The following is a 14,136-nucleotide window of genomic DNA, read 5'->3' as shown; positions in this document are numbered from 1 at the left end:
TTCCAAGTCCCAGCTCTGGCTGGGTCACTCGAGGACATTCAGAGTCGATACTAAGCCACTGCTGCATAGTCTTGGCTGTGTGCGTAGGGTGATTGTCATGTTGGAAGGTGAACATTCAGTCCAGTCTGAGGTTCTGAGCGCTCTGAACCAGGTTTTCATTAAAGAAATCTCTGTATTTATCTTCATTCAGCTTTCTGTCTTCTCTGATCACTTCCCCAGTCCCTACCTCTGAGAAACACCTCACTGCATGATGCTGTCGCCTTCATGCTTCACCGTTAGGATGTTATAATGACGGTGATAAACGTGCTTCGTTTCCCTCAGACATAAACAAGGAGTTGAGGTTCATCAGACCAGAGATTTTTTTTTTTGTAGTCTGAGAGTTATTCAGGTGTATTTTTGTAAATAAAAAATTAAATTTACTGAGGAGAAGCTTGAGTTTGGTCAGGTTGCTGTCGAGCCCAGATTGGTGGAGTGTCGCAGTGATATTTGTCCTGTAAGTTTCTCCCATCTCCATTTAAGATCACGGAGCTCAACCAAAGTGAACACCAGTGTCTTGATCAGTTTGGCCAGGAGGCTAGATCTAGGAAGAGTCCTGATTGTTTCAGACATCATCCATTAAGGATTATGGAGGCCAAAAGCTCCTGTGAACCTTCAACAGAGCAGAATTTAATTGTAGACTTCTTTAGATCTGTCTCAACACAATCCAGTCTCTCAGGTGTGCAGGCTATTCCTTTAACCTCATGGCTTAGTTTTTGCTCTGACATCCATTTCAGCTGTTAAACTTTATATAGACAGGTGTGTGTGCGCCTTTCCAAATCATGTCCAATCATCTGAATTTGCCAAAAGTTAACTCCAGTCAGAATATAGAAACATCTCAAAGATGATGAAGTGAAACTGGAATGCTCCTGATCTAAATTTCAAGCAAAGGGTATGAAGTCTTGTGCAAAGTCATTTTTGCAGTGTTTACTTTTTATTAGATTTGCGAAGTTGTAAAAAATCTGTTTTTTTGCTTTGCCATTAGTGAGTGGGCTGTAGATTTATGTGGGGGGAAAAGTGGAAATAAAATGAAATAAATTGAAATGTGGAAATAAATTAAGGGGTGTGTAACTGGTATTTGGCACTTTAATGCAGGCTTGAACAAAATTAAATATTTTTAGTTAATTCTGCATGCACCCTGAGGCTGAGCATCATGACCTACAAAACTGATTTGGTCTCAGATGATGAAGGTGCAAAGTTAAGGGACAAGATGCCCTTCACCTAAACCACCAACCCACCCACACACACGTAAGCGCTCGCAACACACCTACCACACGCAAATCAACAGACTTCAGCCAGTAGCCTTCATACACCACAACACATCTTGCTTTTGCTCATAAACGGAGCTGGAAAGTGTGTCACAGTGCATGAATAACCTCATGTGCTTTCCAAAACAAAACAAAAACTCAGAACTCAGGTTCTGCGCAGAATTGCACAAATGCAACGCGTTATACATAAATGCAATGAAAACTGTCCAACTTTCCAAATGGTACTTTCCATAAAAGATATGAGATGATTTGCATTTTCAAAGCTTTGCATAACATCTATTATGAACTTTATTTGCATGCAGGTGTGTGTTGGAAGAAACTCGGTATAAATTAGAAGGCCTATTACTCCTGCTGCATGGTCTCTTTGAAAATATAAATCTACAGCAAATGTTTTAAATGTTTATCACATTATTACTGGACTAATGTCAGAGAAAAGCAATACCAGTAACTGGCTCCATGCTGATATAAACAGATAAACTATTTTGTCCACATGACTATACATTCTTAACTGTTTACAGTAAATAGTGCAGTGTCTAATTCTGATGCAGCATTTTTTCCATGAAGCTGAGTTTTTACTGCATATAAATCTTTTGTGCTGACACACTTAGATAAAGCATCATAAAACTCAGTTCATCTTTAGGCCATGACAGTCTGATTATGGAGAGACAACACACTCCATGTAATACTGACATTTGAATGTAGTCTGACACATCAACAGTGATGTTAGATAATAGCTGAAAATCTTTCTCACTACCATCTCTGTATATTTTTATTTTTGTCTTCTGCCTGTATACTCATTCTTAGTTCTATATTTTTTTTAATAATGAAGCTTAGGTACTTTCTGAGGTCTATATGTATACAAAATAACAAAGACATCTAAATTATATGATACCTTATTCTTAGTGAATGTGAATAAGTATTGCTTTTCTTTGTGAGAATGGAAAACCCATGTCTGTGGGTTGTGAGAATGTTTGCATCTCCCCTTTCACTTGTTTACACCCCACATCCGCTGAAACAAACTCTTTTTAACAACTCTGGTCAAGCCATGTCACATCTGTCAATAAAATAAGAACAATGGCATCACATAATTGAGTCATAAATGTAATTTAAAGTTACAACACAACTTTAACCCTGCTGACACCAAAGGCATAAAATTGAGGGGGAATTTTGGTTTTAAATTTAAAAGATAAATTACTTATATTTCACACACGTTTAGATCTTGCACTGAAGCTTAAACTCTCAAATCAAAATGAGTAAAAATAAATTAATTATTAAAGTCTTAGAAGTGGTATTTTATTGTTCACATTTTATTCAAACTCCATCTGGCATCTCACAACCCATCTCTTTTTCCTCTTTCATTTTTTATTAAATCGAACACAATAGAAATGGTCTGTGTCTGTGTCTGTGTACAGTACAAACAGATGGTCTGTGGGGGCAGGGTACTTCCCAGAACGTCTAAAATTACAGTTCAAATAAGCATCATACACAAGAGACCAAAGTACTCTTCATATAATGTCAGATAGGTGCTTAGGGACGTATTACAGTCCTTGTTAAGGGAGGAAACATTATTTAAATTTAAACAAAATAAAACAAATCTGTGAGAGACAGACGATGCTCCTACAGTCTAGTTTCATTCTTGTATTTTAATATGCAATGAGGAAATGTTGTTTATTCACATATTATTTATTGTTTAATTATTATGTATTGTTTATGATTTGTTATTATTTAGTCATAAGAAATTCTTTACAATGTACAAAAAATAAAAAGTACAGTAAGCATCCCAACCACTCACTCTCTCTAATACAAACTGGTAAAACTACTTTCATAAAAATAAAAAAAAAATCTATTCATGATCATGTGACAGAGAGTGACCAATGTTATTGCTCCGATTGACCATAAGGGCAGAAAAAAATCTTCACATTGTTATTTTAATTGGGTGGTATATTTGAATGGAAATAATAATAATTGTACATATTAAGTAGATTTTAATCATAATGGAAAATAGAATCCCACAACCAAATCCCACTGTTCTTAATTTTATTTGAGGAGTCTACATATTAATGCCATCCTTCAGTGAAATAAGGGGAAATAGCCTATTTCAAATTCCCACCTGGACTAATTGAATGAATTATGGCTAGTCATAAAATACAGCTTACAAGGTGAGATAAGCAGCAGATAATCAGCTGTTTACAGTGATTGGCATGATTATACGACAATGCATCTTCCAAAAATTAGTTTCAATCTCCATTGAAAATCATCTGTGTGACATCATTGGTTTCATCATTGGGCAGGTGTGTGATGTCACAAAATGATGTACAATGGTCCATGTGACATCAGTGGTCATGTCACTTACTATGTTTCTGGGCCTTGACCGTGCTGGTAGCCTTTCTGGTAGATTTGAAAACATCTCCCCCTGCTGTCTTTTTATGTCTCGTCTTACTGAACTTAACTAGTAGATGTGATGTTATAACTTCTGCAGCAACAGCAGCCAGCCACGCCCACCAGAGCAAAGACACCCAATTGGATCACAGATTCAGACAACAGAGGCTTGGGGAGATATGGTATAATCTAAAAAGTATAGTAGAATGTGTAAGTGGCGACGAAGGAGGGACATTTGTGACCCTGGACCACAACAACCTGTCATAGCCTGAGTAGCATGGGTATATTTTTAGAAATAGACAACAGTATGGGTCAAAATTGATTTTTCTTAAATGCCAAAAATCAGATTATTAAGAAAGCATGTTCCATGAAATTATTTGGTAAATTACCTACCGTAAATATATCAAAATGTAATTTTTGATTGATAAGAACTTCATTTGGACAACTTTAAAGATGATTTTCTCAATAATTACTTTTTTACAATATAGAAATGATTGTATATTGGCAAGATATTTTCAGATCCTAACAAACAATACGTCAATGGAAAGCTTATTTATCCAGCTTCCAGATTATACATCTCAATTTAAAGGGGAAAAATGACCTTCATGACTGATTTTATGGACAAGGATCACATTTGTCTTTAATTCGAGGACTGTAAGGACGAATAATTCATGAGTACTAAGGTGAAGTGAAAACAGCAGGTGGCAGTAAAGCAGCGTTATGAATGCCAGCTGCCGTAAAACACCAAAGAAGAAGATTATGTCACTGTTTACAAAATTCACATTTTTGTTATTTTCAAGGAAATGATAACGGTACATTTTACTTGCGCTTTGAAACCCTTTTTCAAAAGCTTGCATTTTTTAGGCTCCCAAAACGCCGACCGCTGTTTTTTTAGGCTCCCAAAACGCAGACAAAGCGCATTTGTCCGTTTTTAGTTGCAGACGTCGCTGAATCTGACCCACAGTAAAGTGAGTCAACGGTGTTTTTAATATGCACTGATTTATAACAGTATTGGTCTTATTACCGTGATTTTAGTGTCTTTTCTGGTGACTGAAATAAACATTAGCTTAGCGGCCGTGTAAGGAAGAAGCTAATGTGAAAATCACTGAAACATTAGCGGATTTGACTGTTTTTCTAGGTTGGTGTGGATTGTCGTTTCGATGTTTTGACGCAATTATGTCAAAGTAGAAATGATATCCATGACATAATATGACATATGACATCATTTTCCTGACTCAAATAATCTGTCTTTACCGCAAACACTTAATGCAGTCAGCCTTCTTCAGATTATCATAAGGCTTGATTTAGGATCATCTGTTATTTCAGAGCAGTATTTTCCCTTTATGCCAATGTCTTAAGATCACCTTTAAACTGCCACTTAAAGGCACAGTATGTAAGATTTTTTCAATTAAAATATCCTAAAATCATGAGAACAGTGTTATATATTTTGTTGACGTGTGGATTTACATTATCTCAAATGTTTCCATGAATGTTTTGAGATTGTTTATTTTAAAATATTGCCTTGTTGTTCTATTTCATTTTAAATAAAGAGCCATTTCTATCCATAGGGGGAAAAAAAGTTGATAATATATTTTTTTTAAATGCAATGACTTCATTCAATTGAAATATGCACTTTCACATGTACATATGCTGCTGTGTGTTAGTTATTTAATTGTGGTTAATGAAACAGAACTGAACTCCCTGATAATACTTATTAAAAGGGAGTGTCATAAAAGCCTCTTCATGTCAAAAATAATAATGTTAAGATTATTCCTCAGACAAAAGATACATACTTAAAATATTTACATTTGTTTTAACACAAAGTAAATAGCCAAACATTAAATTTTGTTAGTTGGATAGAAAAACACAAAAGACATGCTTAGTGTGTGAATTAAACATTTATTTGATTACTGATATGTTTTTGATTTTGGCAGATTTGCTCCCCCAACCAAACAGCAATCACCTTTAGTGAAGCTCCTCCCACTTTATTAAAGAAAGTCGAAAACATGACTGATCCAGATCCCTGCAGAATAAAACAGGAAGACACTGAAGAAAAAATAGGTTGGTGTATATTCTTGCTTCTTCACTAAGGTTATAAAACTTGAAGCAGTTCATTAGATTCAGTGGTTGCAGGTAGAAAAGTCATAAAGCGTTGAAATGACATCTAAATCTGCAGTACAGAAAATGCATGAATTTACAATTTACAGTGGAACATTGTTTTGTTGATTACATTGAGTTGAGGCTGAGTTATTCAGCAGATTCAGCATGGATGAATAGGATGGATTGAGATGTACAGGATTTTTTTTTTAATCCGAGCATATTTCACTAACGCCATTGAAACTCACCTCTCCTAAATGAAAATAAATACTGTTAAAATATAGATAAAAATGAAATTCAATTTTATATATATATATATATAGATATAAAAAAATTTTTTGCACCAATAAAAGTCTTCTAAAACACATGCTTATCATTGTTTCTCAGTATACCATAGAAACGTGGAAAAGTAATTTACAAATACTGAAGCAGCAAACTTTGCAAAACACAAATTTTGTCATTGGTAAAATTCAACTGGTTGTAATTGTAAAAGTGGCGTATCAGTCTTTGCCAGCACAAATGGTCATGGTCCAAATCGAATGAAAGAACTGTCAGACAACCTCCAAGTGCAAAATGTAGATCTTTCATCATCTACCCTGAATAATATTGTGAAAAGATTCAAGTGTCCTGCTTATGTAGGTCAAACAAGACACCTCGGTGCCTGACTTTTGAGCTAACATAGACGTTCCATGAGAAACTTTCATGCTGCTTTGTTAGTTATAGCTACATGGGCTCAGGGGTAATGTGGAAAACTAGTGTCACTTAATGTCTGCTGGCGTGGAAATCAAACGAACAAGGAGGATTTAAATCAAAAGAGTATTTTAATAATCACGGGAGGAAAGGGTACATCTAACACAAATCATCAACTATCCTTTCAGCAGCTTTGAATTGAGTTTATTTGAGATGGGTTTTGCCCCCACACAATGTTGTGTGCTGTGGTCTATCGGCCCCCCAAGTACAATAAGGACTTTTTAAATGATTTTTCTGATTTTCTGGCTGAAATCATGCCTAAATATGATCGTGTTCTTATTGTTGGGGATTTTAATGTTCATGTGTGTTCTCCTGATAAGCCAGTGGCAAAGGGTTTTTTAAACCTCATTGATTCTTTTAATCTTGTGCAATCTGTTTCTGGACCCACACAAGAACATGGACACACACTTGATCTTTTTTTATCATATGATTTGCCTGTTCTTAATCTAGAGATATGTAACGCAGTGTTTTCTGACCATATGCCTGTATTATTTGAGACTGCTCTTGCCTGTCATACAGGTAAACCTCGCGCTGCTGCACGGCACTGTCCCATGATTAACCCTTCCACTGCTGTTCAGTTCTCGGTTGCGTTCAGTCAGAACTCCATCACTCCCGAGTCTGTATTGCATACAGATGAGCTTTGCTCATGGTTTCACTCCACCTGCCAAACTGTTTTAGACACTGTGGCTCCATTAAAATCCAGGCAGCCTAAAACTAAATCTGAGCCCTGGCTAAATGACATGACTCATGCTGCCAGACGTGAGTGCCGTAGAGCTGAGCGCAAGTGGAAGAAGGACAAACTGCAGGTGTCTCTTCAAATGTTAAGGGATTGCTGGCGTCATTACCAGGAAACTGTGAAAGATGCCAAAAGAAAATATTTCTCAGATATTATTCTGGCAAATTGTCACAAGCCTTGTGTTTTGTTTAACACCATTGACTCACTTTTAAATGCCCCGCAGAATGCTTGTATGGAGGCATCCCCTGTTATGTGTGAAAACTTCCTTTGCTTTTTTATTGATAAGGCCACTTCTATTAGGTCTCAAATTGTACCTTCAGCTTCAGACCCTTCAATCTCTGTCCCCTGCTCGGGTGTCTTTGATCATTTTGAGCTGGTGACTTTTTTTGGTTTTTTTGGAGCTGGTTGTTGGTCATTTGAAGCCCTTGGGTTCTCCAAATGATGCTGTCCCCCCTCGACTATTTAAGGAGGTTTTCTCCACTGTAGGACCATCTGTTGTAGCAGTTATAAATAGTAGTCTGACCTCGGGTGTGGTCCCTGAAATTTTAATACATGCAGTAGTTCAACCTCTGATTAAAAAACCTGCTCTAGATCCATCAGTTCTTGCTAATTTCAGGCCTATTTCCAAATTGCCTTTCCTTTCAAAAATCTTGGAGAAGATTGTGTACAGTCAATTATTGGCCTTTTTGGAAGAACATAATATACTAGAGGTTTTCCAGTCTGGTTTTAAGACCTTGCATAGCACCGAAACTGCTCTTTTAAGAGTTTTTAATGATATCTTTTTAGCTACTGACTCTGGTGACTGTGTTATACTTGTGCTTTTAGATCTAACTGCTGCATTTGACAGTGGATCATGAGATATTGATTTCACGTTTAAGGCAGCGGGTGGGCATCAGTGGCATAGCACTGAAGTGGTTTAGCTCATACTTAGTGGATCAAACTTTTTGTGTTAGCTTAGGTGACTCTGTATCCTCCTCTGCTCCTCTCTTGTGTGGGGTCCCACAGGGCTCAGCCCTCGGCCCTCTGCTTTTCTCTCTGTATTTGCTTCCACTTGGTTCCATACTTAGAAAGTATGGCATTTCATTCCACTGTTATGCAGATGACAGTCAGATTTATGTCCCTCTTAAAAAAAAAATTATAACTCTGTTGGACAACTACTCAATTGTCTCGACGACATAAAGGCCTGGATGGCTCTGAACTTTTTAAATTTTAATGATAAAAAAACAGAAGTGATGGTTTTTGGAGGCACCACTGGGACCCCACCTGTAGATCTGGGCTCCTTAGCACCCTATATTAAACCTAGTATCACAAACCTAGGAGTTAAAGTGGACCCTGGGCTTTAAATTTGACAGTCAGATCAAAGATGTTGTCAAATCAAGCTTCTTTCATTTAAGGCAGCTGGCCAAAATAAAGCCAATTCTGTCAAGAAAACATTTTGAAACTGTAATCCACGCCTTTGTAACTACACGGCTGGACTACTGTAATTCACTATATGTGGGGTTTAGTGGGTCCTCCATCACCCATCGCCAGATGATACAAAATGCAGCAACACGTCTATTAACGGGCACACGTAAACATGATCACATTTCCCCTATTTTAGCTTCATTCAATTTTAGCTCAATTTTCATTCAATTTTCATTCAATTTCAATTTCATCCTATTTTAGCTGCCTATTCAATTTAGGATCCATTTTAAAATTCTGTTATTTGCTTGTTACTGGCTGCCTATTCAATTTAGGATCCATTTTAAAATTCTTTTATTTGCTTTAAATCACTAAATGATCTTGCTCCGCCATACCTCTCTGAGCTTCTACACTCTTATAAACCCGTTCCCTCTCTCAGATCAGATGATCAGCTGCTCCTGACTGTGCCTAAAACTAAGCGTAAGCTCAGAGAGGACCGTGCCTTTGCTGTGTCTGCCCCTAAACTATGGAATGATCTGCCTTTGCATGTTAAGCAGGCCTCTTCTTTATCTGTTTTTAAAACCCTTCTTAAAACCCATCTTTTCTCTTTGGCTTTTGACACCTAGTTTTTGACACCTAAGATGTCGACTTTATTTACTTGATTCAATTTTTTACTTTGAATGCTTTTATTGTGTGGTTATAAATGGTACATGTTTATTTGATCTATTTTTTATTTATTTTTTTAATTTATTTTTTTCTGTACAGCACTTTGGTCAACTTTGGTTGTTGTAAAGTGCTTAACAAATAAAGTTGGTATGGGTATGGTATCCGAACTTCAGGACATAATGGCAGGATACATAACATATAACATCAATCGCGGACAAGGAGGAACTAAACAGACAGGGTATTTAAACACAAGGAAAGTAATCAGGGGAATGGAAAACAATTAGCAAAATGAGGAACGGGACATGACCAAAATAAGGAAACACAAAAGGAACAGAAAGTCCATGATCGTGAAAGTTTGCCCCCTCCCGGAACGGTGTGTCCTCGCACCGAAAGAGATATTCCAGCGGAAGGAGGGTGGGGGTTCTGGAGGCGGGCGTGGGACAGGCAGTGGAGAGGAAGCATGGAGCATGGAACCAGTGGACGGAGGGAGGAGCCAGGGAGGAGCCCGGAGCAAGAGAAGCCAGATGGTCATCCAGAGACCAGCCAGGATGCTGACCCATGATGTTGTCAACGGCGGGAGGAGCCATGGTGGAAGAGGAGCCGACAACACCAGGGGTTCGACTGACGGAGACTGTGCCGGTGGATGAGGAGCCCAGGTTGGAGCCAAGCAGACGGAGAGCCAGGGTGAAGCAGAGGATCCGGAGCAGAAGGCTCAGGTGACCAAGGAAGAACCAGCGGAGACACAGGAGATTCAGGGCTGGGGGGAACCAGCGGAGACACAGGAGATTCAGGGCTGGGGGGAACCAGCGGAGAAACAGGAGATTCAGGGCTGGGGGGAACCAGCAGAGACACAGGAGATTCAGGGCTGGGGGGAACCAGCGGAGACACAGGAGATTCAGGGCTGGGGGGAACCAGCGGAGACACAGGAGATTCAGGGCTGGGTGGAACCAGCGGAGAAACAGGAGATTCAGGGCTGGACTGAACTAGCAGAAATGGAGCAGAAGAGCTGACTGGTCTAGGAGGAGGCGGGAGAGGGAGGCTGGGAGGGAACACAGGAGGATCATGGCTGGACAGAACCAGTGGAGAAACAAGAGATTTAGGGCTGTGCGGAACCAGCAGAGGCACAGGAGATTCAGGGCTGGGCGGAACCAGCGGAGACAATGGAGACTTGGGTAATACCTCACTGAACCAGTCTATAAGGTCCATTTGAAAAATTTCCATTAATTCCTCTAAATAATTTTCGGAAACCAGTTTTAGTTCACCCTCAGTCGCAGGAGTGTGGGCAGGTCTCTCCTCCATGCCCTCGATGCTTACCAGCATATGCTCAATGTAGTAATTATAAGGGCAGCTGAATTCTGGACCAGTTGAAGTTTATGAAGGAGTTTGTTAGGCAGACCAAAAAGAAGAGAGTTAAAGTAATAAATGTGCAAGGTAACTAAAGCATGTATGTATAAAGCTGATGTTCCGTAAATGAAGATACGCAGACCGAGTAATGCTGTTCACATGCTTTTTAAAAGATAATGTACTATTTAGGACCACTCCCACTGACCACTTTTAACCTGAGTAGATGGGGAGATTACAGAGTTATCAACAGAAAGTGAAATGCCATCTTATGTCTCAAAGGTCACACATATTCAATCGAGGTTTCTTGTCCGATACAGACTCTCTGGATTCCCTGAATCTTTTTGCAATATTATTCATGGTAGATGGTGAAAAACCTGAATTATTTGCGATTTTGCATTTACAGGTGTTTCTCAATAATGGAATGTTGAGGAAAAGTTAATCTATTTCAGTAATTCAACTCAAATTGTGAAATTCATGTATTAAATAAATTCAGTCCACACAGACTGAAGTAGTTTAAGTCTTTGGTACTTTTAACTGTGATGATTTTGGCTCAGATTTAACACCCCACCGACCTAATCTCAACAAATTAGAATACTTCATAAAAGCAAAAAAAATAAAATAAACATTTAGTGAATTGTTGGCCTTCTGGAAAGTATATTAATTTACTGTACATGTACTCAATAATTGGTAGGGGCTCCTTTTGCTTTAATTACTGCCTTCATTCAGTGTGGCATGGAGGTGATCAGTTTGTGGCACTGCTGAGGTGGTACAGTATGGAAGCCCAGGTTTCATTGACAGTGGCCTTCCGGTCATCTCCATTTTTTGTTCTCATTTCTCATTTTCCTCTTGACAATACCCCACAGATTCTCTATGGGGTTCAGGTCTGATGAGTTTGCTGGCCAGTCAAATACACCAACACCATGGTCGTTTAACCAACTTTTGATGATTTTGGCAGTGTGGGCAGGTGACAAATCCTGCTGGAAAATGAAATCAGCATCTTCAAAAAGCTGGTCAGCAGAAGGAAGCATGAAGTGCTCCAAGATTTCTTTTTAAAAGGGTGCAGTGACTTTGGTTTCCAAAAAACACAACGGACAAACACAAGCAGATGACATTGCTCCCCAAATCATCACAGACTGAGGAAACTTAACACTGGACTTCAAGCACCTTGGGCTTTGCGCTTCTCCACCCTTCCTCCAGACTCTAGGATCTTGGTCTCCAAGTTAAATACAAAACTTGCTCTCATCTGAAAAGAGGACTTTGGATCACTGGGCAACAGTCCCAGTTCTTCTTCTTCTCAGCCCAGGTAAGATGCCTCTGATGTTATCTGTGGTTCAAGAGTGGCTTAACAAGAGGAATACGACAACTGTGTGTTGGCTCTTGATGCATTGAACCCAGCCTCAGTCCATTCCTTGTGAAGTTCTCTAAAATTCTTGAATCCAGTTTGCTTGACAATCCTCATAAGGCTGGGGTTCTCTCGGTTGGTTGTATTCTAATTTGTTCAGATCGTGAATTGGTGGGTTTTTGTAATTAAAAGACTTAACCAAAAACTTAGACTACTTCAGTCTGTGTGCATTGAATTTATTTAATACACAAGTTTCACAATTTGAGTTGAATTACTGAAATAAATGAACTTTTCCTCTACATTCTAATTTATTGAGAAGCACCTGTAGAAATTTATATTTTTTTTATTTGTCTGACAATTCACTCATGGAATCTGCCACAAATTAATGAACCATTTTTGCTTGCAAAGACTGAGATCCCACTTTATACCAAATCAAAATCCCCTCACTTATTACCAATTCACCTGCTTATTGTGTACTGTTTCAAAACAGTTTTACTTGGATATTCTACATTTCAGTTTTAGTATGCCTCTTGTCCCAACTTTCTTGTGTGTGTTGCAGCCATCAAAACTTGTTTGTTTAAAATACATTTAAGTTGGCCAGTGTAAACATTGGACATCTGTTCTTAGTACTTTTTTATTAAAGGTTAAAGAGAATTAACAAATCACATATTATTGGTTTTACTGCATTTTACAGAACATGCCAACTTTTTATGATTTGGGGTTTTATTTGGTTCATAATTTATGCAATCATATTACTAAAATTTTGAACATGTTGAAATCCTGACTGGTAAAATGTAGCTAATCAACCGTGCAGTTTGTGCCTGTAATATAAAAAAAAAAAAAAAATATATATATATATATATATATATATATATATATATATATATATATATATATATATATATATATATTGGATATTAAATGTATACATTTTTTATATTTTCTACTATTATGGCAGGGTTAAAATGTCCTTTTAACATGTCCCTTTCCTGTTTTTCCCTTTAATGGTTTTATTTTATGCTTCTCTGGAAATATTTTAAAGTTTTTTTTCAAATTCATTTTAGACCTGAAAGAAGAGAACAAGGAGATTGAAGAACTGACTGAAGTAGAAGAGAAACATCATGTAAAAACTGAAGAAACATCCTCAAGTCTCTCATTGAAAAGAAGAGATGAAATATATTTCACTTGCCCTCAGTGTGGAAAGAGTTTCTCATGCAAGAAAAATCTTGATGTTCACATAAAATGTCATGTTGATGGATTTTCAGATAACATGAAAGACCACCTGAAAATTTATACAAGGGAGAAGAAGCCTTATGTATGTAATTTATGTGGAAATAGTTTTAGTCAGATGAATGCATTTAAAATGCACCAGATAAGACACAGTGATTTGAAAAATCATATCTGCTCTGAGTGTGGGAAGACTTTTTTTACATATGGTGCAATGAAATTGCACCTGATAGTTCACACTACAGAAAAACCTTACAAGTGTTCTTACTGTGAGAAGAGATTCAAACGGTCAATATATGTGAAAAGGCATGAGAGAATCCACACTGGAGAGAAGCCGTACACGTGTGATCAGTGTGGGAAGAGCTTCAGACTAAAAGGAATCCTTAACGATCACATGAAAATCCACACAGGAGAGAGGTCTCACACTTGTGCTCAATGTGGAAAAAGTTTTGCACAAAAAGGAAATCTTAATGAACACGTGAAAATCCACACAGGACTGAAGCCACACACATGCGATCAATGTGGGAAGAGTTTCAGACTAAAAGGAATCCTTAATGATCACATGAATATCCACACTGGAGAGAAGCCGCATACATGTGATCAGTGCGGAAAGACTTTCACACAAAAGGCAAACATTAGCAAACACATGAAAGTGCACACTGGAGAGAAGCTGCACACATGTGATCAGTGTGGGAAGAGTTTTTCACAAAAAGGAAACCTTAAAAAACACAGGAAAAGCCATATTGGGGAGAAGCCGCAGACATATGATCAGTGCGGGAAGAGTTTGATTTGTAAAATAAATCTGCATACTCATTCTGAAGAAAGACGATATAACTCTGACCAGTGCAGTACAAAAAATGTCAGGGCAGATTTCCTGAAGGACCACCTGA

At 38.0% G+C, this 14,136-nt stretch overlaps 1 protein-coding gene across 1 annotated transcript; it reads left to right on the top strand.

Annotated features, from left to right (window-relative positions):
• The first annotated feature begins 5,673 nt into the window (after positions 1 to 5,673).
• On the top strand, positions 5,674 to 14,124 carry LOC132159359 (gastrula zinc finger protein XlCGF7.1-like). Its single transcript, XM_059568868.1, has 3 exons — positions 5,674 to 5,744; positions 13,084 to 13,874; positions 14,068 to 14,124. Exons 1-3 carry the CDS (start codon positions 5,690 to 5,692, stop codon positions 14,122 to 14,124), a joined length of 903 nt encoding a protein of 300 aa, XP_059424851.1. The 5' UTR covers positions 5,674 to 5,689.
• Positions 14,125 to 14,136: the final 12 nt, after the last annotated feature.

Source organism: Carassius carassius, chromosome 16, assembly GCF_963082965.1.
Source record: "Carassius carassius chromosome 16, fCarCar2.1, whole genome shotgun sequence".
Lineage (NCBI taxonomy): Eukaryota > Metazoa > Chordata > Actinopteri > Cypriniformes > Cyprinidae > Carassius > Carassius carassius.
This window is presented reverse-complemented; position numbering and strand designations above follow the sequence as displayed.